A 25,020-nucleotide genomic window follows, 5' to 3' on the forward strand; every position below is an offset into this window, starting at 1 on the left:
GCACTTGTGTTTTGGAAAATCAGGAGACCGACGGTACCAACACCCAGACCCAAGACAACATAGAAAAGTAAATGATAATCTACACCGACTCGACCGGGAATCGAACCAGGACCTCGGATTAGCGTACCCATGAAAACCGGTGTACACACCACTCGACCACGGAGGTCGGTGGAAGGAAACCATATACATTGACCCTCATGAAACTTTAACCATATCTTGCATAACCAAAGCCCTATCAACCTTGGGAACTGAGATGTTATGTCCCTTGTATTAAAATCGTCTCATTTACCCTTCAACCCGGAACAGAATATCTAACTAAGTAATACTGCTTTGCGGTTGAATATTTAACCCGAGATAGGTCAGTGGTTAGAACGCGTGAATCTTAACCGATGATTGCGAGTTCAAACCCAAGCGCCTTTGAATTTCCATGTGCTTAATTTGTGTTTTTATTAATTCAATGAAATTCTGCCACATGTATTGGACCCACCCATATTGGAGTAGCTGATGAAATATGCTCCAAAAATCTTCTATTCAAAGGGCGAGGAAGCCTTAGTTGGAAATATACAGGTTGTGACTGTCGTGTCTACCACAGACAACAGTCTATGTGATGAGTCATGAAGAGATCAGACACCCACCACCAATAAGATACCACAATGTACGCAACCACATCGACCTAGTAAAATATATATATCAATCAATAACATTATCAGTATAAAACCTCAAAGCGAAACCGCGGGCGATTACTAGTTTCCAATAAATACATTTCTGAATATAATAAAAATTGTTTTTTATTAAATTCAGAAATGTATGTAAAAAAGAGTCGAGATGGCCCAGTGGTTAGAACGCGTGCATCTTAACCGATGATTGCAGGCTCAAACCCAGGCAAGCACCGCTGATTCGTGTGCTTAATTTGTCTTTATAATTCATCTCGTGCTCAGCGGTGAAGGAAAACATCGTGAGGAAACCTGCATGTGACAAATTGCATAGAAATTCTGCCACATGTGTATTCGACCAACCAGCATTGAAACAGCGTGGTGGAAGATGTTCCAAACCTTCTCCTCAAAGGGAGAGGAGGCCTTTAGCCCATGAGTGGGAATTTACAGGTTGTTGTTGTTGTTGTTGTTGTTTTTTAATATCAGGGAGTTTTCCAAAAACTGGCAACACTGATGACATAATGACGCCTTATACGCAAAGAACCCTTTACGGTGAAATTACCGGTACATTATTATTAATGATAAAAACAATTTACTAAGCACATTGAACTAACCTCCCCATAAATTAAACGTATGACAATAGCTCCCCAAGGATATCTAATATATTAACTAAGTAATTTCTCCATCAGTTCCCCAGAGAAAGCCGTTTATAATCGACCGGCGACTCGCCCTGACTTCGAACGGGTTTAATCTATATTAATACATATTAATGGCGGTATCTGTCTTTGATTAATATATATACCTACTAATTACAATTAGTACCTACATGTACTTTTTTAATGTGTGAAGTATTGCTGTTGGCCCTACTGGTCTTTACAGCGTCACCGGACGTTCTGGCGAGTACTAATGTCCTCAGCCCTGAAGTTGAGCGCTGGGCTCGTCCTGGGGGTGTCTCCTGTGAGATCGCACCTCGGCTCAGAACGAAGTCGGTGGAGTTATGATTCTAAGGAATTAATGAATTTACTGACGACACGGCCCCCTTCGTGACGTCACTAGTTTGGGTCCTCGTTCCCGCCGGCGGAAACGCTGTGAGTGCGAGGTGTGTGTGTGTGTGGTTTCCCCTAGGAATGGCTCGTTTGCGATAGTGAAGCTATCGTCTTCGTCGTTCAGGACGTGCATAAGTCGCCTGAGTCTATCTGGAAGATTACCTCTGTGGGAGATGAAGTACATGTACTATTTCATGAAGGTTTTTATAGCATCCAATCCATCGTTGCTAGATGGCGCTGCAGCCAATCAACTTCTTTGTTGATATTTTTATTTTATTTATTTATTTTTTTATAGGTGGCAGACACCAATATTTATTTCGTATGTGAATATGATCTTTACTTAAACGTAATAACTTCTAATATCATATGACCTAATATATTCGTCAATTTGACCTAGAACGCGAAAATCTATAGCGTCGAATAGCGTCGAATGGCGCGATATTTCTATTGGTTGTGTAAATCGTCAGTAATCGGTTTTATTGAATTTGCCGATGCTACATCTAAGTTTTGTCGTACTATACTTATATATGTAGTATATTTTCTGAAATGTCGCGTCAGAATCACTTTTAAGCGTTCATCTGCTTTTTATTGCGAAAGTTTTAACTTCGTCGAGCACAAAAGCCTTCGGAGAAATTTATGAAGGTGTAATTTTTTTTAATAAAATCAAATCTGATCCAATTTCAGGCATAAATTGACTGAGATTAATCTTCGAATGACGGAATTACGAACTTTGATGGACGTTGATATAAAATCAAGTTTTTTAAAATTATTTTTGGAATTCGTGTCATAATTTGTTAAAAAGTTGCTTATCTGGTTACGTTACTTTAATGTAGAATTTATTTTAAGGTCGTGTTTAATAAACAGAATGCAACCAGCGTGTGTCATTGTGTCACATACTTGTGGTACCCTTTAAATATGGTACCATCAGATACAACTAGACAATCAATGCGCAACTACCTTGGGTACTAAGACAACATAAACGCGGATAGAGGCCCGTTTTATCCAGGGAACATGAACTAAGCCAGTGCGGAACCGAAGTTAAATTCAAATTCTTTTTTTGGGGGGAGCCGAGACCTTCAGAATGATGTTTGTACCCAAGCATTTATTGTCCTTAAGACATGGCTATTTACAGGTATATCATCATGATGTTGTCTTAAATTGTAATTAAATTGTAATTGTAAAAAAAAAAATGAGAAATATATCATCATGATTATCCTCCTGCCCTTATCTCAATTTACTTGAGATCGGCGCAGCATATTCTCTTCCACACTTCTCTATCTGATGTCATCTCACAAGTAACATTCTTTCCACCCATATCATCGTTCACACAATCCATCCACATTCATTCTCAAGACCTTCCTCAAATTGTATCCCTTATTCCTCCGCATAGCATGCCCATACCATGATAAAGGTAAACCTACATATAAATTAAAACATTTGTACTTACACGATGTTAGTTCTTGCAGCTGTTGGAACTCAGCTGGTGATAGCTTGTCCCACTGGAAACCGCTGCCGGCTGTGTTCGGCATGACCTGGAAACGAAACTCTCATGTAATTTTTTATACTATAAATCGACCATTGAGAACCGCTATACCAAACTAAAGTAAATATAGAATTATATTTTGCACGTGGCTTCGCTCTTGTTTAAATAATTGTCAGGTATTATTATGTCTATTATGATGACATCGCAATTTTTGAATTTCTATAAAAAAGTGTGCTGAAATGCGCCCAGTATGTGCTGTGATGTGTCGCTTAAAAAAAATTTACTCAAAAAATATATTTTTTTTGAGGAGGTCCTATTTTTCAAGTCCTGTTAGCACGGCTACTTTACTTTATCTGATTTATTAAAGTTGTGCCATAATGTGCTCGACATTTGCTGTCATGTGTAGATGTAAATAAATAAGTGGCATCATAATGGACATGGTATTATTCAAGCAATATACTAATGTTGTACAACCTATGTGTTATTCAGATGTATAAGCTATATGACTGTAAAGTTTGTAAACCATTTTGTAGTTGTTAAAAAGGTGAGAAATAAACTTTATAATATTAGTAAGAATGAAATCAGCCTGTAATTACATTCGATCATTCTTCCCTTAAACCGGGCCACAACAACTCTGATCAGTAGCGGACTTACAAATTTGCAGCTAGTAGGCTATTACATTTTTGCCTTACTTTTCTTTGCAACATTTATTATTTGTGTTCTATCGTCCTCATTACTTCGCTTTCTTCCCGTTATTAGTATGATTATAAACAAGGTGATATTTCAGTCAGTTACTAGATTATTTTTCCAACCCGCTATGTAGTGACGAGTGTGTATACATATAAGTTTTTTTTTTCTAATTTCTGTAAGATAATAACAATATTGGGCTAAATTTGCCGCCCCTCTAAATCCAGCCTACTTAGCCTATTGGTAAATCCGCCACCGACTTTGATACGTACCCAGATGGGCTTGCACAAAGCCCTACCACCAAATGAGCCCTACCAACACCAAGTGACTAGTACTTGTATAATTACACTGAAATCTATCAAGCCATTATAATCTTCTAATAGTCTACTAAAGGCAGGAAAAAAAGTATGTCCTTTCTTGGAGTTCAACTTTGCTTCATAACAACAACAACAACAACAACAGCCTGTAAATTCCCACTGCTGGGCTAAAGGCCTCCTCTCCCTTTGAGGAGAAGGTTTGGAACATATTCAACCACGCTGTTCCAATGCGGGTTGGTGGAATGCACATGTGGCAGAGTTTCTATGGAATTTGTTACAACAATTGTACAATTTTGCTTCATGCCAATTCATTAAAATTCGGTTCAGAGCGACATAGAGACAGAGTTACTTTCTGTTATAAAATTGTTATTCTGTGCAATGTAATAGTCAAGACGTCTAAAAAAAAATTGTTTGTACCCTCCTCTCTAATCTCTATTAATGGCTGTGGTTCTTATAGAAGTGTTACAGGTTGTGTTATAGAAGCAGTAAATGATATAATAAATGATATATAAAAGTTTATAGCCCTTTTATCTCTTTCACATTTATAATACTAATATAGATTTTACTTTATAAATGGCGTTAATGTGTACTGGCAGACAATGCACTCGTGTTCCCAGGTCAGGTTATATCAGCCGTCGGAACGTCGATCTTGATGGATGGCGCCCTGGATATCATGTTCTGACGTTGACAAAACGTGTGTTTGTATAGCGCTCACAACACATCGCGTTTTATAATATACTAATAGTCAACAGCTGGTGTACTTTGGCATGATTTACTTATTTACTATTTTAAGTAGTCATCACCCGCGTGATTGGGGGGAGGTCTTTTTCTGTACCCCTGATAATGTGTGTGTAAGTAGTAGTTGACAAACATATTTTTGTTTCAATATTGATATGTTTACAACAACAACAGCCTGTAAATTTCCCCCTGCTGAGTTAAGACCTCCTCTCCTTTGAGAAGGTTTGAAATATATTCCACCACGCTGTTCCAATGCGGGTTGATGAAATACACATGTGGCAGAATTTGTATGAAATTAGACACATGCAGGTTTTTCACGATATTTTCCTTCAACGCCGAGCACGAGATGAATTATAAACACAAATTAAGTTTGAATCTGAAATCATCGGTTAAGATGGACGCGTTCTAACTACTGGATACGTTTAGTAGTTTTCAAGTAATTGATATATAGTTAAAATCTTTAAATAAAACTTAAAATAAAAATTAAGTACTTTCATATCAAATTAGGGCCGTCAACGAAAATACTCTTTCACTAAGTTACAGTTTTTGAGGAGTCACAAATTCAAGGGAAAAGTGTTTGGACTATTTGATGAGATTATATTTTTCGGTCACAATTTTTTTTTTGTTTTCATAAGTATTGACCTGATCACCATTTTCTTTAATATAAAATAACCATTTTCCATCCATCCACCATTTTCTTTAATATAAATCTTAATAAATATCGAATATATGTCTTAGAAATGCGCTATCAATGCTATGTTTAAGTGGAAGATTGGTTTACACCAAGCCTTGGCCTGGTGCGAGCGTAATGGATATACCTGGGATATCGTATGTTTATACTGACGGTATGTTTTGTTAAGCCTTAAACTTTTTTAACCTTTAAGTACTGAGCTGGTTTAGTCAGATCATAAATGATGACGTGACGTCTATCAGACGGTTATTTAAAAAACCGAAATGGGTTCTTAATATTCACTAAAATTGACATGATTTAATTGCAATGTGATCCGTTTATTATTCATTTACTAAGGAAAATTAAAAAACAACAACATTTTCGTATGAAATTAACATTTATTAGGTACTAATCAAAAAGCTAATATTTAAGGAAGCTTTCATTTCTTCACGATAGGTGGGTTTTAGTTCAACTTTATTTTGATTTTTATACTTTGTGCAAATCTGTAATAGCTTTTGATTTAACAATTGTGTTAATCATCGTCGTGTCAAATAGTTCAAGTCATAAAGATTCTGAGTCGTTGAATGTTTTGGGTTGACGTCGAGGGTTTTCAACAATATTGTGACTTCGCTCAACTCATAGATAATACATATATGCTGTAATCTGGCTCGACTGATCAATCATTGCGTTGGATCCCGAAGCTACAGAGAAAGGCGCGGGGGTTACTTTAAAGGCGCTGAAATAAAGCTCATATATGTTTTGTCACCGTCTGTGACACACCCACGTCAGTATTTAAAGATTAAATTAATTTAAAACATCGACGAGCTCACATTGCCACTTTTACATGGTACTTTTTAAGGATTTTGGCGTTTTATATTTTATACTTTTACTAAACACCAGCAGATCCTCGCTAGACATCAAGCTTATCATTTTCTTGGAAGATCTGATCCCCAGTAACTTAATTTTTTATTTTATTATAATATTTGACGACCTCAGTGGTCGAGAGGTGTGTAACCCGGGTTTCATAAGCCACTCCGAGGTCCCAGGTTCGATTCCCGGCCGAGTCGATGTAGATTACCATTAGTGGTCTATGTCGTCTTGGGTATGGATGTTTGTGGTACCGTCGTTACTTCTTATTTTCCGTTACACAAGTGCTTCAGCTACTTACATTAGGATCAGAGTAATGTATGTGTTGTTGTATCATATTTATTTATTCATATATTTATAATCTTTAATAAATAATATATAAGTGTTTTTCGCTTTGCTCCGCGCTCGAATGGAGAGAGTACGACCTCGGCGACTCTGATATCTCATTTATGTAACAGATCTTAACTCAAACAGTACCACTAACACAAGCATTATTATCATCAATCATTAGTCAAGTAAAAAAATCAAAATCAAAATAAAATTTATTCAAGTAGGCTTTTGAATCGTCATTTTACAATTAAGTGAAGCTACCACTGGTTCGAAAAGTATATTCTACCGAGAAGAACCGGTAAGAAGCTCAGTAGTTACTCTTTTTCAACATTTAAAAAATACAAATTCAAGTTAGTTAAATACAATTATTTGAATTGATATATCCTGCTTGGAAGTCAACAGGTATTAACTCCACGCTTTTTTATCATCTATAAAATCTTGTATCGAATAATATGCCTTTTTTACCAATGTATTTTTCATAAACGATTTGAATTTACGAAACGGCAAAGTTAATAATCGCAGCCCTCTGCTCAACATAGCGTCTAAGACAAGATTGTGTGAAGAGAGCGAAGACTAGTGTGCTCCCCGAAACGTAACGGTAGCATGTGTAAGCGATCCCGTGGCGTCCGCCGAAAGACGGAGAGGGTACCGCTGGTTTTTTATTGGGTAAACCCGGTGTGCTTGGGCGCACTCGGCGTTCAGGGGAGTACCACACCCCCCCCCCCCCACTTTCCAGCACGTGGGGGAAGCGCGTAATGCGTTTTTCCAGCGAGAAAAAGTGTGCTCCCCGAATAGAACGTGTTGACCTGCAGTCAACATATTTAGCCCAAAGTCGCTCCAGTATTCTATTCAGGCAAGCCACCATTGGTTCGTTTGATAACCTCACTTCAGATCCACAGCATATTGAAATCGTCTTCGTTGAATTCAAATCAAATGAAATCAATTTTATTCCACTAAACTTTGCATTGAAGCGTCGATATTTAAACACTACCACCGTTTCGGAAAGCAGCCTCCAATGAGCAGAAACGACAATAATTACGGGTCAAACTAAGAACCTCCTTCTTTTTCGAGTCGGTTAAAGTACTAAAACCTTCTCCGGAATGTAACAAATACTTTTCTGAAAACCGCATCCAAATAGCTTTAGCCAAACGCGAGATAATCACGGACAAACATACATACATACATACAATCGAACTGAGAGCCTCCTTATTTTTAAGTCGCTTAAAAGAACTCACATATTTACTCCTTTTGAAATAAATAGATTTACAATGCAATAATTACTGTCCTGTGAAATCGTAGCCAGGCAGACGTTTTTTTTTTTTCTAAAAGTTATTATTTTAATAATCAATATTAATACTTCTTAAATTTATTCGATGGTATTATAATTGTTTATAATTCCTGGTACATATATTTTATATGCGAGTTCCCCAAAAGTGTTCGATGTACCGTATGCGAAAAGAAAATTAAAAAAATACTGTTTTAATATAGACAGACAATTAATATGTAACAATAAAAACAATAACAGTCAAGTAAATTTCCCACTGCTGGGCTAATAAGTCTTCCTTTTTCTTTGAGGAGGGTTGGTGAACACACATACACATGTGGCAGAATTTCTATGAAATTAGACACATGTAGGTTTCCTCACGATGTTTTCCTTCACCGCTGAGCACGAGATGAATTGTAAACACAAATTAAGCGCATGAATATTCGGTGGTGTTGGGTTTGAACCCGCAATCATCGGTTATGCATAATGTTCTAACCACTGGGCAATCTCGGCTCGAATATGTAAATCAGTCTGCAATTTTTATTCCCCCGTGCACACTTGTTGAATTCGCTTGCATTCAATTTCACATGGAAATATGCTTTCCCAATATTGGCAGTCGCACAACGAACGAAATATATTCAAATGCTCGTATGGTACAATATTTTGTGATCTCACAGCTATTATGAAATATTTTATGATTATTTTTATATTCTAAAAATAGAATTTGCAATAAAAATAAACAAATAACAAACATTTTATAATTTACTATATATATACATTATTTATGTAGACTGGATAATCCCGTGACGTGTGCACGTTTGTGTTTAAATAAATGTTATTGTTCAGCCTAAATTACTCCTTATTATATCAACTATCTGCCAGTGAAAATCATGCCAAATCGGTTCAACCGTTTCAAAGATTACCCGGAACAAAAAATCATTTTCATCATCAAATCACAAAAAAACGGTTAATTTAATATAACAAACACACACTTCAACTTTATTATATGTATAGATAGTGTTTCATTACAAAAAAACAAAAAACAAATGAGTCAACATTATCACCTTTGTGTGCGTCATCTGCGTTTTCACACAACAAACGTCACGCAAATTTTCTAGTGTGCGTAATAGTATTTCTTTCGACGTGTAATCACTTTTGATAGACGATCTGGGCCTAAAATTAATCAAAACTTATACATAACCTTCATTTTAAACTTAAACTTTACAAAGTTTTTTTAATGTTATAGGTGCCAAACGAGGAAGCTTACCTGATGGAAAGTGATTACCACCGCCCATGACTGCAGCATGAGGGGCCTTCCATGGTAAAGGTTAAGGTATAAGTACGCTCTTGTCTTGGGAACCAAGTCTCATCTTTTCATAAAAACCACCGGCAAAAGCTAGTTCCCAAGAGTGTTCTTGTGAGGCAGAAAATGACTTAAAAATCTGGCTGTTGTGGATTTTTGGCGGTGGTGCGGGAAAATTTCACAATACGCAAGGAACTTTTGGTATCTTTTGGAATTTTGGTACCTATCATCTTGTTTCTAGATAAAAGATACCATTAGTAAAATAATCTTTACAATGGACTCGTAAACTTTTGGTATTCAGGTCAAAACTGTGTTTGTGTTATTGTTGTTCAATTTAAATAATTGTATTTAACTAACTTGACTTTGTAATTTTTAAATATTGAAAAAGAGTAACTACTGAGTTTCTTGCCGGTCCTTTTCTGTAGAATCTACTTTCCGAACCGTTGGTAGCTTCACTTAATTATACAGTGACAATTAAAAAGTCCTTGTAAAAACCTACTTGAATAAAGTTTTTAACCGACTTCAAAAAAAGGAGGAGGTTCTCAATTCGTCGGGGCCTTTTTTTTTTTTTTTTTTTTTATTTTTTATGTATGTTACCGAATTACTCGAAGATGGCTGGGCCGATTTTGACAATTCTTTTTTTGTTTGAAAGGGCATGTTTTACAGGTGGTCCCATTGTCAGGAGATCAGGATCTGATGATGGGATCCTGGAGAAATCGAGGGAACTCCTCAAATTTTATAGGCACACCTATAGTGATTTCGGTTTTATTCAAAGTGCCTTGGTTATATGCTTACGAAAAGTGACATTTGATGAAGTAGAACTGATGATGAAGACCACAACTGGTAATCAGAACCTATTAGTAAGTAACTATTTTACGGGTTTAGTTCTATTTCTTTAAGATAGTCTTCAAGCAATTGATGTTAGTAAACATGCCTATGATGAAGTCTAGCTGATGGCGGACTACCAGGAGAACTCCTCAATGATTAACGGTATTGCATCGGGAAAATGGTATTGTCTAATTGGCGATGAGCAGTTAACATTAGGCTATTGTAACTTAGGTAACGCTTAATTTGAGTTGCAGTCCACATCGTATTGAAACGGCGTTGAGTTATGTTTAGAGTCGAAAGCTGAAATGTACTGAGTATAATAAAGTGAATGACAAACACTACCAATTGTAATTATAAATAACAAAACAACACTGAAAAGCAGTAAATAAATTTTTATAAATAAAAAATAACCGCCTTCAAAAATTAACTAAAAAGATAAAAATAATTAGTTACATCCATATCCAATTTACGATTTTTTAATCACCTTTTGAAGTCGGTGCCAAGAAAGTAAATAAATTCCTATATTGAAATCATTTAATTTGTATCGATAGTAAGGTTTGTCTAATGGTGTAATCTACACAATAAATAGATTTAGGTTTGTATGTATGTATTATGTACCTATATTAGCAATTTTGGCACCGACTTTGAGAGGTGATTAAAAAATCGTAAATTGGATATGGATGTAACTAATTATTTTTATCTTTTTAGTTAATTTTTGAAGGCGGTTATTTTTTATTTATAAAAATTTATTGATTTTAATGGGAATGTAGTGCTTGCGAGGACGTTTACTAGACAAATATCAGGGTAGGCGGATGAGAGCCTGGAGCAAAAAAATCGTGCTCCTGCCTAAAATTTAGTATCATCTGTACTAATATTATAAAATAATAGGTAATTTGTTTATTTATATATACATGTAACGAGTAATCTTGGGAACAAATCTTAGATTTTCTCTGATAGAAAGGCAAAGGAATAACCGATATGGCACAGTGGTTAGAACGTGTTTATAATTCATCTCGCGCTCGGCGGTGAAGGAAAAAATCGTGACACCTAGATGTATCTAATTTCATAGAAATTCTGCCACATGTGTATTCCACCAACCCGCATTGGAACAGCGTGGTGGAATAAGTTCCAAACCTTCTCCTCAAAGGGGGGCCTTAGCCCAATAGGTAATTTACAGGCTGTTATTGTTGTTCATAGAAAGGTACATTATCCCAAAGTACCAATAACTTTTATCAGCTCAACCTGGTAGTTTCATCCACGATCAATTCAGCATTTGAACCAACCACATAGTCAAGTGAATCATATACCTTAATTTGCGCTATATTTCCGAAATGAATGATAATAGTTACTGTATGCTAATTAGCTGGGACAAGACATATTCTAAGAGTCTGAGTCTGAGTCTCATACCTTAAAAGAGACCTGACATCTTCAATAGAAAGCATTTAGAGATATTTTTAAACATACCTTATTGCTGTCTGGGACAAAATCTAATATCTGCTACCTACACATAGATTACGCCAACGCGAATTCGTTCCAATCAATACTTGTCAAGATTTTCAAAAAACCTTCTATATATCTTCAATTTATTGTCATCGAAATGCTCTTATATAACCGTAAGCTTAGAATCAATAATAATAAACAATTAATAAACTAATCTATGTGTGTGGCCCTTGGAGTAGTAGTGCCAAAATCTTCATCAAAAGTATAACACCTCGCATCATTGCCTCCACTGGTGACAGGAGGGCTGGTTCGTTTTTTGCCCAGAGGATCGGGAATTGCGATTTAACGGGGAAATACTGCTAGCATTATTTCCACCATTCCTTATGTCAATAAAAAATGTGTTAAACCATTAAAAGTTATATAAACAAAATCTTGGGTCTGAATCACGCTTACGTTTGGTTCACCGCATTTTATATAATCTCATCTTACAAATATAAATTGGAATTCATTTTTGGAACGTTTCGTCTAATCCAATAACTGTGATATGACGATTGTTAACTAGAACTCCCACAAGTGAAATTTGGATCTTGTTAGAATTAAGTATCATCAGTTTTTTATAATATTCTTCACAGGTTCGGAATACTAACAGAATGGCTTTGCTCATAATTCCACACATAATTTGTATGGTAACTATTATTATCTTTAATTGTCAAATAACGAAGAAGCATGTCCGAGCGCGTTTTTATAAAACATGACGTCGCATAGCTGACTTCACGAGTGTCAGGTTGTCAATCTTTAGCCATCCTCGGTGTTATGAAATTAAACTCAGGAAATAATCTTTTGTGATTTATTCCAATATGAGGCGGTCAGATCGCTCCGACAGTTCGACCAAGCCTGTCGATAACGACGGACGCTCGGCCTTTTATAACAAAAATAGGTGGGTCGACTAATCACCCAACATAACACCTGTTTACAAACACTAAAATATTTCAGACTAATTTAACATTTTACAATTCACTAAAAATTATTAATTTAACAATCAAAGTGTTTGAAATTATGAAAATAATCATTTCTGAACACGTGTTTTTCTTAAATTCGCGTTTTCACGCCAACATATATAATAAAGACCTCAATGTAAATAATGATTATTTAGATAAATATAATTATCTCTTATCCGAAAAAAATTTATAAAACGTCACAAATTATCATAATGGTAGAACATAATGGATTTGGCAGATTTTTAAGGCTGGCTGTCTACATGCCACTATTTCCTCTTGGAAAATTGCTGCATTGAATTCCATCATATGGGCTATTAAGGCACCATGTGGTGATTATAGTCAACAAGTCTTCCATATTTAGTTCTTACTCACTTTTACCTATTCGCAATGGAGTTGGGACATTTAATTCTAGGCTGTCCAATAAACTTAGACTTTTCATCCAGTTCTTTCATCACGGCGTTTCTAACTCTAAGGATTGTTACAACAACAAACAACTACAAGAGCCTGTAAATTTCCCACTGCTGAGCTAAGGCATCCTCTATTCTACTCATGGTAGAATATGTTCATTTGGAACATATTCTACCATGCAGTTCCAATGCTTGTTGGTGGAATGCACATGTGGCAGAATTTCGTTGAAATTAGACACATGCAGGTTTGATCACGATGTTTTCCTTCACCGCTGAGCACGAGATGAGTTCTAAACACAAATTAAGCACATATAGTGGTGCTTACATGGGTTTTAAACCGCAATCATCGGTTAAGATGCACGCGTTCTAACCACTGGAGCGTCTCGGCTCAGGCATTATTTACCAGTTAAATATTTGAGTAAAGAAAGTATTCCAAGGAAGATGAGCGCAAAAAATCTGACCATTAAAGTCGTATTCATTAAAGATGGATTTCCATAAATACTCTAAACATCCAGAAATCAAGTATTCCATGAATATCGTAAGCTGTTTTGCATTTAAAAATAGCATATTTATGAAAAATATATCTTCAATTTTATGCATGAATCATTTATTACTCATCTTCCAATGCAATATGTATGCAAATTTATTGCTTGTACGATAAAGCGTCGTGTAATTAGGTGTTTAAGAAAATATTAAAGATACATAATGAGTTGGAACGATTTTGATGCAGAGGATTTACGTCTTGCGCTTTGGGTATCACTTTCGATCTGATTTTGATTATTCTGATATAATCGAATGGCTTTTGGAACAGAACTACAAAGAAGCAAGGTTGAGAAAATTGTTTTGCCGTCATTAGACTGCAAGGAAGCAAGGCTTAGTGGTTAGTTTATTTTTATAATATAAGCAAACCCTCCTATATTTTAAAATAGGTGCTGTAAGAAATATTAGCCATTTCTTACTGTGATGGTGACAAGTTTTCACAGCATCTAAAATACCATTCCGTTTTGGTACGTCAAAACATTCAAAGTTTACGATAACATTAAACTAATGAAATATTCGCCCTATCTCTCTTTAACTGTAAAAGTAACCCATCTGTTAGAAAGAGATGAAATTTTATATTTCGATATCCCGATATACCGATTTCGATATCACATCTGTTTCATCTCTTTCTCACATATTGTACAATATTAAGATGAACAAAGAAAGGGCGATGTTAACACCGATCGTCATCCTCATCCTCTTCCCCTTATCCCAACTTTATTTGGGATCGGCGCAGCATGTCTTCTTCTTCCATACCTCTGTGTCAGAAGTCATCTCACAAGTAACATTCTTTGTAACCATATCGTCTTTCACACAATACATCCATAATTTCCTTGGTCGTCCTCTACCTCTATATCCATCCACATCCATGCTCAAGCTCAAGGTGTTAACACCCGTATTCAATCCAAAAATCCGTTACACAACTGATGTCACAAAATTCGGCTATCTCTCATGCCTAATACTGTGTATATTTGTCTGTACAGTATATTATGAGTGAGCGGGACCTTCACAAACTTACTTGCACAAACGCATATTATAACTTTTAAGAGACACACACATACACACATTCAGTCACACACACTCGCACACACACACATACACGCTAGTATATCCTTGTGTAAGATATTGATTTGAGAGAGCGGTGTCTTCTGGCACAGGTGCCCTGCTGCACTTAAAAGAAGGCTCCATCCAGCCTTTACTGTTTAGACGAAATAAGCTGAATAAATACATTTTAATTATATAGTATCCAGTACAAATAAGTAGATTTGATAAAGTCCAGGATTATTTTTGCGAGGACAAATCGGCAACCTTTGTAATTAAATAGTCCCCAGGTGAAGTTAGGTTAACTCAGTCCCAAAGGCAAATTTAGTTTTCTCCTTAACATTAATTAATAAAAAAAACTTTTGCTTCACCACCTGCGTCCTATTACTAAGTGGATATAATTTTTAAGAGGGTTTTAGACGTTTATAAGAACAGTCAGGGGTCAGGAAAAGGATCGTTACCTTAAGATCTATTTTCGTGTGCTCAGTGTGAGCGATAATCTGCTTTACCGATCGAGAATTACATATTGCGTCGCAATGATTCGATGTTTAAAAGGTACTAAGAGTTTAAGACTTGATAAAGGAATTAATTTGAAAGCTGACGAAGGTTTTCTTACTGTTACTGTACATTATCTGAGTAAACTTCAAAATATATTGAGTTCATAAGGAATAACTTTTATAAGGATTTTTTCAATGTATTTCTGGGTCTTGAAACCGTAAGTATTCCTGATCTTCCATCAAAATATGACCCTGATGTTTACGGTACCTGTTGCGCGAAATATAATTACTATGAATTCGGTTATAAGCTTATTAATGATATAAAAAGCTGGTAACGTGTTTGGGTAACATGAGACGTTACCAGCATGTGTCTAATTTCATTGAAATTCCGCCACATGTGTATTCCACCAACCCGCATTGGAACAGCGTGGCGAAATATGTTCTGAACCTTCTCCTCAAAAGGGAGGCCGTAGCCCAGCAGTGGGAAATTTACGTATTTACGTAAACCTATAAGGCATGGTAGTTAAATTAAAATTGGTTTATTTCAATGTATAGTCTTGGAAAAGTAATAAAACTCCAAGAGAAGGCATCGCTGGTGTCGGGCTGGTATATTCAGCGAGATCCGTATTGCATTTCAAAGGGAAAATGCCGCATTCTTGCCTCAATTCCATACATTCACGATTTGTACTATAGTCATATATATATACTAGTGCCCAAGTCATCTTGCGTATTTGAAATTGAAACAGTTCTAGCCTATGTTATTCCTTATAACATCATCTGCCAATGAAGGTCCCATTAAAATCGGTCCAACCGATCCAGATATTAGCCGGAACAAACGTACAAAATTTCTAAAATATGTATTCACAATATATTCATAACAATATGATGTATATTCACGGTGGCATTGATCATTTTGATAAAATTAGTGATAATCATTGTATGAGCACTAGGAGTAAGGAAAAGCTTATAACGCCAAGTTTCCGGCTCCGGAAAGTCAATAATTCCTTCTGGGGGCACGGTATCCGTTTCTATTATAAAATTCCGCAGACATTTTTAACTTTGCCGTTTCGTAAATTCAAACCGTTTGTAAAAAATACATTGGTAAATAAAGCATATTATTCGATACAAGATTTTATAGATGTTAAAAAAGCGTGGAGTTAAAACCTGCTGACTTCCAAGCAGGATATATTAATTTAAATCATTGTATTTAACTAACTTGACTTTGTATTTTTAAAATGTTAAAAAGAGTAACTACTGAGTTTGTTGCCGGTTCTTCTGGGTAGCATTTACTTTCCGAACCGATGGTAGCTTCACTAAATTGTAAAATGACGATTCAAAAGTGCTTGTAATAGCCGACTTGAATAAAGTAAATTATATTATGCATACATTTTTAATATTATAAACAGACACTTCAATTTTATTATATGCTATATAAACATGATATAGTCAATCCTTTTTTTTTAAATAGAGGTTACGAAGATTATGTTAAAGGCTCCAGTTTTGTGAGTCATATTTATGGAATTTAAATTTAGAAATCCAATCCATTGTTTTTTTTTAATTGCGCATTAAAAATTTGACAAAGATCCCATTTCGAGAGCCTTAAAATGTTGTTGGTGAAGATTTTTCGAGGTCTTCTAAATTGGACTATAACTTGTATTAAAGTTACAAATTAAGCACTTAAATTTCAAAGATGTTTTCTTGTTTTGAAGCCTAATCTCACAACTCATTTCACTTGTTAACTCATTAACTATAGTGAACAGATCGATTATGATTCCAGAATAACGAGTCCAGAAAGTACTCGATACAATTGAATTAGAATAATTGATCTGACCTCACCGGCTTATTACGGTATTTTTAATCCACTTAGCCAAAATGTCTGAAATTCTCATTAGGTTAAGAGTAGATCATTTTAGCCAAATTATACATACATACTATTTATGAAAACGTATCTTTTTTTATTTATGGTATAGGTTGGCGGACGAGCATATAGGCCACCTGATGGTAAGTGGTCACCATCAGCCAAAGACAATGACGCTGTAAGAAATATTAACTATTTCTTACATCGTCAATGTGCCACCAACCTTGGGAACTGAGATGCTATGTCCCTTGTTTCTGTAGTTACACTGGCTCACTCACCCTTCAAACCGGAACACAACAATACTGAGTACTGTTATTTGGCGGTAGAATAACTGATGAGTGGGTGGTACCTATCCAGACGGGCTTGCACAAAGCCATACCACCAAGTAAATCTACATACATTTGTCTGGCATTAAATCTATATTAATATAATAAATTTGAAAGTAACTGTCTATCTGTCTGCCTATCGCTCTTTCACGACAAAACCAAAAAATAAAGGCATAGATCGAATAAAAGGATTACCCGCATCAAAACAAAATACAGTCTGATTAACTTTAAATCTAGGAGTTTCGCCGTCTATCTAATAGTCCGGTTAATAGCAAGATACGATGAAGCTTTCATTGTGTAATCAAGCTTCTACAGTTACTTTAGGTTCTTACATTTATGAATGCCAGGAATGGACATAGACTACTTTTTTGCCTAACACATGACAACCGACACCCTAAAACAGTGCCGTAAATAGCCTTTTCTGCGCCCTGTGTGAGCTTCTATAACTGCGTCCTATTTAAGCAGACCCTTTGCCTATTTTACTATCTCACTCACTAAAACTTAAACGCAGGTTCACTACTGCCAATGCATTGCCTTATTACGCACTGCGCGCACTGGTAACTTTTGTCACGGTGACTGTTTCGTCACTCTTGTCGAGTCCTTGAATATGTATGGAGGTTCGCGCACATTACGACGTGACATTTGTGTCTGCATCTGTACATATTCACGGACTTGGCAAGAGTGACGAAATAGTCACCGTGACAAAAGTTACCAGTGCGCGCTAGTTCTTAATGATAAACACTAAACACAAATACGCTCGTGCGCTGCCTAAAAAATGAGCACGATGTTTGTTTTTAATGATACTAGCATGCAAGTACGTTTGTATCAGAATCGAGTACTAGGGGCTCAGCGGAATCTAATAAGAGCAAAACGAAAAAACAATAGTCCTGCCCAGTCTGCCTATTCTTTGGCCGCCGAGAGTCTTCGCCCTGTACCTGGGCACTGGTGGCACCGCCCTATTTACGCCACTGCCCTAAAAGCGAGCGAAACCGCGTTCGATTACTAGTCGATTACATTTTACGTTTCTAAAGCAAATAAAAGCCTCCTTAGTATAAACGTGACGGTATTAGGTTTTCCAAGAATTTTCTCTGAATATACTTGCATAAACTAGCATAAATAAATGTAAGGATTTGAATAATTTTGCATAATAATTACAATATGAATTTCAAGTCAAATCTTTGACTTAAAATTCATATTCGCTCTCTGTAATTTTCCCTTTTATTCCAAAGAAAGGAAATGACGTCATCAAAACGAAAAGTAACCCAAATGGGTAGGGGTTAATTATTGGAAAGAATTGAGAACTTATAATTACCATTAAAAGTTTGTAGAATTTTGTGTTATAACAAGTGTGCTATGTTGAAATAAAGTAACTACTGACCTTCTTGCTAGTTCTTCTCAGTTGAATCTACATTCCGAACCGGTGGTAGCTCCACTTATAGCTGTTAAATGAAGATTCAAAAGCACTTGTAAAAGCCTACTCGACTCCAACTCAAACTCAAATAACTTTATTCAATTTAGAAGCATTACACTTTCTTATTGATGGTCAATTGAAACACTACCACCGGTTTGAACAAAGAATGTTTTGTCTTGAATAAAGTATATCTTGATTTTAACTATTTCATTTTACTTACCTAGCCATATCATCTGTATCAGAATCATTCACACACACACACATCTTAAACCCACACATTGAAAACATTCCTCTCGTCATGCAAAAATAAATGGTCGTTTTCCTAAAGATAATGACGTGACGCCATCCATGGTCGAATGGTGTGTACACCGGTTTTCATGGGTACTGCCGAGGTCCTGGGTTCGATTACCGGTCGAGTCGATATAGAAAAAGTTCATTAGTTTTCTGTGTTATTTTGGGTCTGGCTGTTTGTAGTACCGTCGTTACTTCTGATTTTCCATAACACATGTGCTTTAGCTGCTAACATTGGGATCAGAGTAATGTATCTGATGTTGGTGTGAGAAAAATCATCAAATAATGCATCTTTTAAAAACGTGATGAGATTTAACTGATGGGGCTTCAAAGAGAAATTTTAATATCATAAAAACATTGAACTGAATTAAAAATTACACCATAATTGAATGAATACAGTTTATTTTTAATCATTATAATTGAATTGACTTCGCGAACGAAACGACCGCCCCGAGGCTCCTTCATTAAACATTTCGCGTAAAAACATAAAACAATTTTCGTAGAATTTCTAAAATTTCCACGTAGGAAATCAATATATTCGGAAAGCCACTCAGTCGGTTCAGCGGAATTTAATTTTTCAACTAGAAAGTGCGGATTTAAGTAATCCACTTGGTTGAATGGCTATCACCCACCCATATATTCTACTTCCAAGTAATAATACTCAGAATTGTTGTACTGGATTAAAGAGTGAGTGAGCCAGTGACAAAGAGTAGAGGCTACAACGCGTGCATTTTAATCGATGATTGCGTGTTCAAACCCAGGCGAGCACCACTGAATATTCATGTGCTTAATTTGTGTTTATAATTCATCCCGTGCTCAGCGGTGAAGGAAAACATCGTGAAGAAACTTGTATGTGTCTAATTTCATACAAATTCTACCACATGTGTTCCACCGAATTGGAACAGCGTGGTGGATCATGTTCCTAAGCTTCTCCTCCACAGGCTGTTGTTGTTGATTCAGTGTAACTACAGGAGTATCATCTTATGGCGATAATGTCTATTGATGCAAGTATCACATTTATCCGGCACCCTAAAAATAGAAAAATATTCTTAAAAGTGGAAGTTGATGGATGGATTTGATACTCAATCACGCTACGGCTGAAGGAAATTTGGTACAGAGATAGATTATAGCCTGGAAGAGCAGATGGCTTAATTTTTAACCAGAAATAATGTATCTAACACTCCTCAGACGCGAACGAAACCACAGACTGGATTGTTAACGCATGGAGGACAAACATATAACTTTGCAGTTTGATAAATTTAAATCATTTGTAAAAAATAAATTGGTACAGAAGGCAGAACAAACATATAACTTTACCGTTTGATAAATTTAAATCGTTTGTAGAAAATTAATTTGTAAAGAAGGCAGAACAAACATAAAACTTTGCCGTTTGATAAATTTAAATCATTTGTAAAAAATAATTTTGTAAAGAAGGCAGGACAAACATATAACTTTGCCGTTTGATAAATTTAAATCATTTGTAAAAAATAAATTGGTAAAGAAGGCAGGACAAACATATAACTTTGCGTTTGATAAATTTAAATCATTTGTGAAAATTAAATTGGTAAAGAAGGCATATTATTCAATACACGATTATGCAGACGATAAAAGCGTGGAATTAATACATATTGATTTCCAGTCAGGATAAATATATCCACATACATATATAATTGTAATCAACTAACCTGACTATATTTTTTTTAAAAAACAAGAGTAACTGTTTTGTTACTTGTTGGTTCTTCTCGACAGAATCTAGTTTCCGAACCGGTGGTAGCTTCACTTAATACCCAAGAAGGATTTATGTTGTATGACTTTTTTTCATAAATTAATCCAACGTCATGTTAGTGACGATAAGGTTCTCATGTGTGTTCAGTAACCTTAAATGGATCTGCCTATTGAAATACGTTCTTAATCCTTCTCTACAAAGTGTCAGAGTAGTATTACCAACGTATTTAGAACAATACCTATTATTACGCGAAGACAATTTACTTGACGGTTATCTCCTTTTCAATTGTATTTGTTATTTTACCACCCTAACATTTTACTAAGACTTAACAGATGATAAAAATGCTTCAAGTTAATACTTGATGACTTTTTTTATGATATAGTTTAGCGGGCGAGTATATGAGCCACCTAATGGTAAGTGGTAGTCATCACCCATAGACAATAACGCTGTAAGAAATATTACAATTCCTTACATCGTCAATGTGCCACCAATCTTGGGAACCAAGATGTCATGTCCCTTGTGCCTGTAGTTACACTGGCTCACTCAACCTTCAAACCCAACAATACTGATTACTGTTATTTGGCAGTAGGATAACTGATGAGTGGGTGGTACCTACCCAGACGAGCTTGCACTAAGCCCTACCACCAAGTAAAAACTTCCCGGCAGGATATATTACATACATATATTATTGTATTTAACTAACATCACTTTTTTATCTTAAACTAGCGACTTCGCACGGGTGCAATGCTATGACATCACAGTAGAAACTTCTAAAATTATCAATACTTCTTTACTAAATTGTCCATGTATTATATACGAAAACCTTACTCTCGAATCACAATTTCTATAGATTTAAGCATACATAGGGATTTTATACTATGTAGTGATGAGTAAGAACTGCGTTTCTTGCCGGTTCTAATCGGTAGAATCTGCATTTTGAACCGGTGCGTTGATAGCTTCACTTAATATATTAAATGACGATTCAAAAGTGCTTGCAAAAGCCTACTTGTTTAAAGTATATTTTGATTAGACTGACATAAATAATATAATTATTATTACATTAGATTTCATGGATATGCCACTCCGAGCTCCCGAGTTCGATTCCCGGCCTAGTCGATGTAGAAAAAGTTCATTAATTTTCTATGTTGTTTTGGGTCTGGGCATTTGTGATACCCTCGTTAATTCCGACTTTCCATAACACAAGGATTTAGCTTCTTACATTTTTCTTTTAAATAAATTCTACATCCACTGGCTCATAATTGCCCGTGCCTTTTTTTACAATTTAGTTTATTTTTCTGACAATTTAATTTAAGGCGTACACGGATTTACATTAGTCACTAATCTTACACTCAACTTATTAACTACTGTTAGCTACTTACATTGGGATCAGAGTAATGTATGTGATGTTTTCAAAAAAAATTTAATAAACAATAATATAATCTTATATATTTCGCAAAAAGCCAACTCCTCCGCTCTCTAACTTCCCCACAAAGACAAATGACCCTCAAATTGACAGATGTATCTTCCGTGACGACAAAACTCGGCGGCAACTGAAGTAATGGCCACGTGACCTTACAGAGTTTGGTGCAAGTTACGAAAGGAAACTCATTTAAAAACAAAAAAGTTTTTATATGTCGTCCAAAAATATTGAGCCTAACAATTGGTACTTATCGATTAGGCTGATTAGAGCATCAAGGAATATGAATACAGGTAGGGGTATTTCCTTTTCCAAACCGGTGGTAGTATTCGACTATCAATAACTAAGGTTTTTTTTTTAATGGTATAGTTTGGCGGACGAGCATATGGGCCACCTGATGGTAAGTGGTCACCATCACCGATAGACAATGACGCTGTAAGAAATATTAACTATTCCTTACATCGTCAATGTGCCACCAACCTTGGGAACTGAGATGTTACGTCCCCTGTGCCTGTAGTTACACTGACTCATTCACCCTTCAAACCGGAACACAACAATACTGAGTTCTGTTATTTGGCGGTAGAATAACTGATGAGTGGGTTGTACCTACCCAGACGGGCTTGCACAAAGCCCTACCACCAAGTGTAATGCTTCTATCTATATTAATATTATAAATGTTGAAGTAACTGCCTGTCTGTCTGTTTGTCACTCTTTCACGACCAAACCGATTAATCGAATATGATGAAATTTGGTATGTAGCAAACTTGATCTCCAAGAAAGGACATAGGCTACTTTTTTGCCTGACACATGAAAACCAAAACCCTAAAACGCCGCGGGCGATTACTAGTATTGAGTAGAAGATAAATGTGAACGAGTCGAGATGGCCCAGCGGTTAGAACACGTGCATCTTAACCGATGATTGCGGGTTCAAACCCACGAAAGCACCGCTGATTCATATGCTTAATTTGTCTTTATAATTCATATCGTGCTCAGCGGTGAAGGAAAACATCGTGAGGAAACCTGCATGTGACAAATTTCATAGAAATTCTGCCACATGTGTATTCCACCAACCCGCATTGGAACAGCGTGGTGGAATATGTTCCAAACCTTCTCCTCAAAGGGAGAGGAGGCCTTTAGCCCAGCAGTGGGAATTTACATGCTGTTGTTGTTGTTGAATAGAAGATTGAGTTTGTCCAACATTTAAAAAAAGAACAATACTTATTTAAAACTAGTTGGTTGTTTGTGACAACCATAACTTCCAACCATAGTACGATACAATCACCATAAATATTGAAAATTCGATTACAGCAAGCAATACTTTTAGACATGGATATTTTGCGCCATTGTCCGGTTTGAAGGATGAATGGGCCCGTGTCAGAGGCACAAAAGAGGGAGTTTACATTATGATCATTGTGAAACTAAGCCTAAACAAAGCCCCACATATTGTAGTTGCACTGCCAGTTCGCTTATTATATGCTCTTCAGATAAAAAGGCTCGTATAGTACGACACAACTCGAAACCGATTACTGCCGATATACACAACCAATAGAAATAGCTCCCTATCGCGCCATTCGACGATATTCGTCGCTATAGATTCTCGCGTCATTTCAACCCGAGAAAGCAAGTGCATGTAAATCGACATGTCAAATTGATGAATATATTAGGTCACATGATATTACAAGTTATTACATTTGTGTAAAGATCATATTCACATGATAAATAAATATTGATAATTTGTATAGCGTTCTTAATTCGGATGTGATCGGTTTTACGAATTTTGCCGATACTACATCTAAGTTGTGTCGTACTATGCTATACTATATGTAAGAACTATTTAATAGTTAAAAAAGTAAAATAATAGTTTATGGGCATACATCAACAACAGCTTGTAAATTTCCCACTGCTATAGGGACCTATTTCTGTTGGTTTTATAAATCGGCAGTAATCGGGTTTATTAAATATGACGATGCTACATCTAAGTTGTGTCATACTATCATGTAGGAAATAAAGAAAGAACCTAAACCAACTTTAGAAACTTGATTACACAATCAAAGCTTCATCGTATCTTGCTATTAACCGGACTATTAGATAGACGGCGAAACTCCTTGATTTAAAGTTAATCAGACTGTATTTTGTTTTGATACGGGTAATTCTTATATTCGATCAATGTCTTTATTTTATAGTTGTACTATATATACTTACATATAGTCTTAAGTGTTATTAGATAAGATTATATAACCTACATTAAATTATAAAAAAAATACCAGCCTGTAAGAGAGAAAACCCATCTGTGAAAATTTTATGCATCTATCGTCTTAAATATTATTAAGTAAGGTTAAAAGGTAAGTAGTAGTAATGTAAAGGAAAACATCGTGAGGAAACCTGCATGTGTCTAATTTCATAGAAATTCTGCCACATCTGTATTCAACCCGCATTGGAACAGCGTGGTGGAATATGTTCCAAACCCTCTCCTTAATGGAAGAGGAGGCCTTAGCCCAGCAGTGGGAAATTTACAGGCTGTTATTGTTGTTATTAAACAGTTAAACTCCTGGGTCACCAGCTCAAGGGAATTTATAAAAAATTTAAGCAATGGTCTTACTAATAAATATCACGCAATTTATTTTCATAGAAGGATCGTTCGACCGATATCGCTCACTAGGATTCGAAAGCAATTAATTCTCGTACAATCGATGAGAATCAATAAAAAAATTCCCTCCACAAATATTTTTCATCGTACCCACATTGTTTAGACCAGCGGCCGTGGAATTTCATATCTTCCCCATAAAAAAGATTGCTTGGATAAGTCGGTTCGTACTCTGAGTGCCGAATTCCACGCGTCATTATCAACTGGCTAGATTTTTTTTTTATATAGTTCCTGAAAG

The 25,020-nt window shown here is 35.8% G+C and overlaps 1 protein-coding gene across 1 annotated transcript in view; it reads right to left on the reverse strand.

Moving 5' to 3' along the window:
• Positions 1-25,020, reverse strand: part of LOC124541199 (diacylglycerol kinase 1) — a 161,660-nt gene that overhangs the window by 74,279 nt on the left and 62,361 nt on the right. The window contains exon 2 of the mRNA XM_047119068.1: positions 3,147-3,231. Coding sequence (XP_046975024.1) covers positions 3,147-3,228 — 82 coding nt within the window. The 5' untranslated portion in view covers positions 3,229-3,231. The remainder of the gene's footprint in view (positions 1-3,146; positions 3,232-25,020) is intronic.

This window comes from Vanessa cardui, chromosome 27, assembly GCF_905220365.1.
Source record: "Vanessa cardui chromosome 27, ilVanCard2.1, whole genome shotgun sequence".
NCBI lineage: Eukaryota > Metazoa > Arthropoda > Insecta > Lepidoptera > Nymphalidae > Vanessa > Vanessa cardui.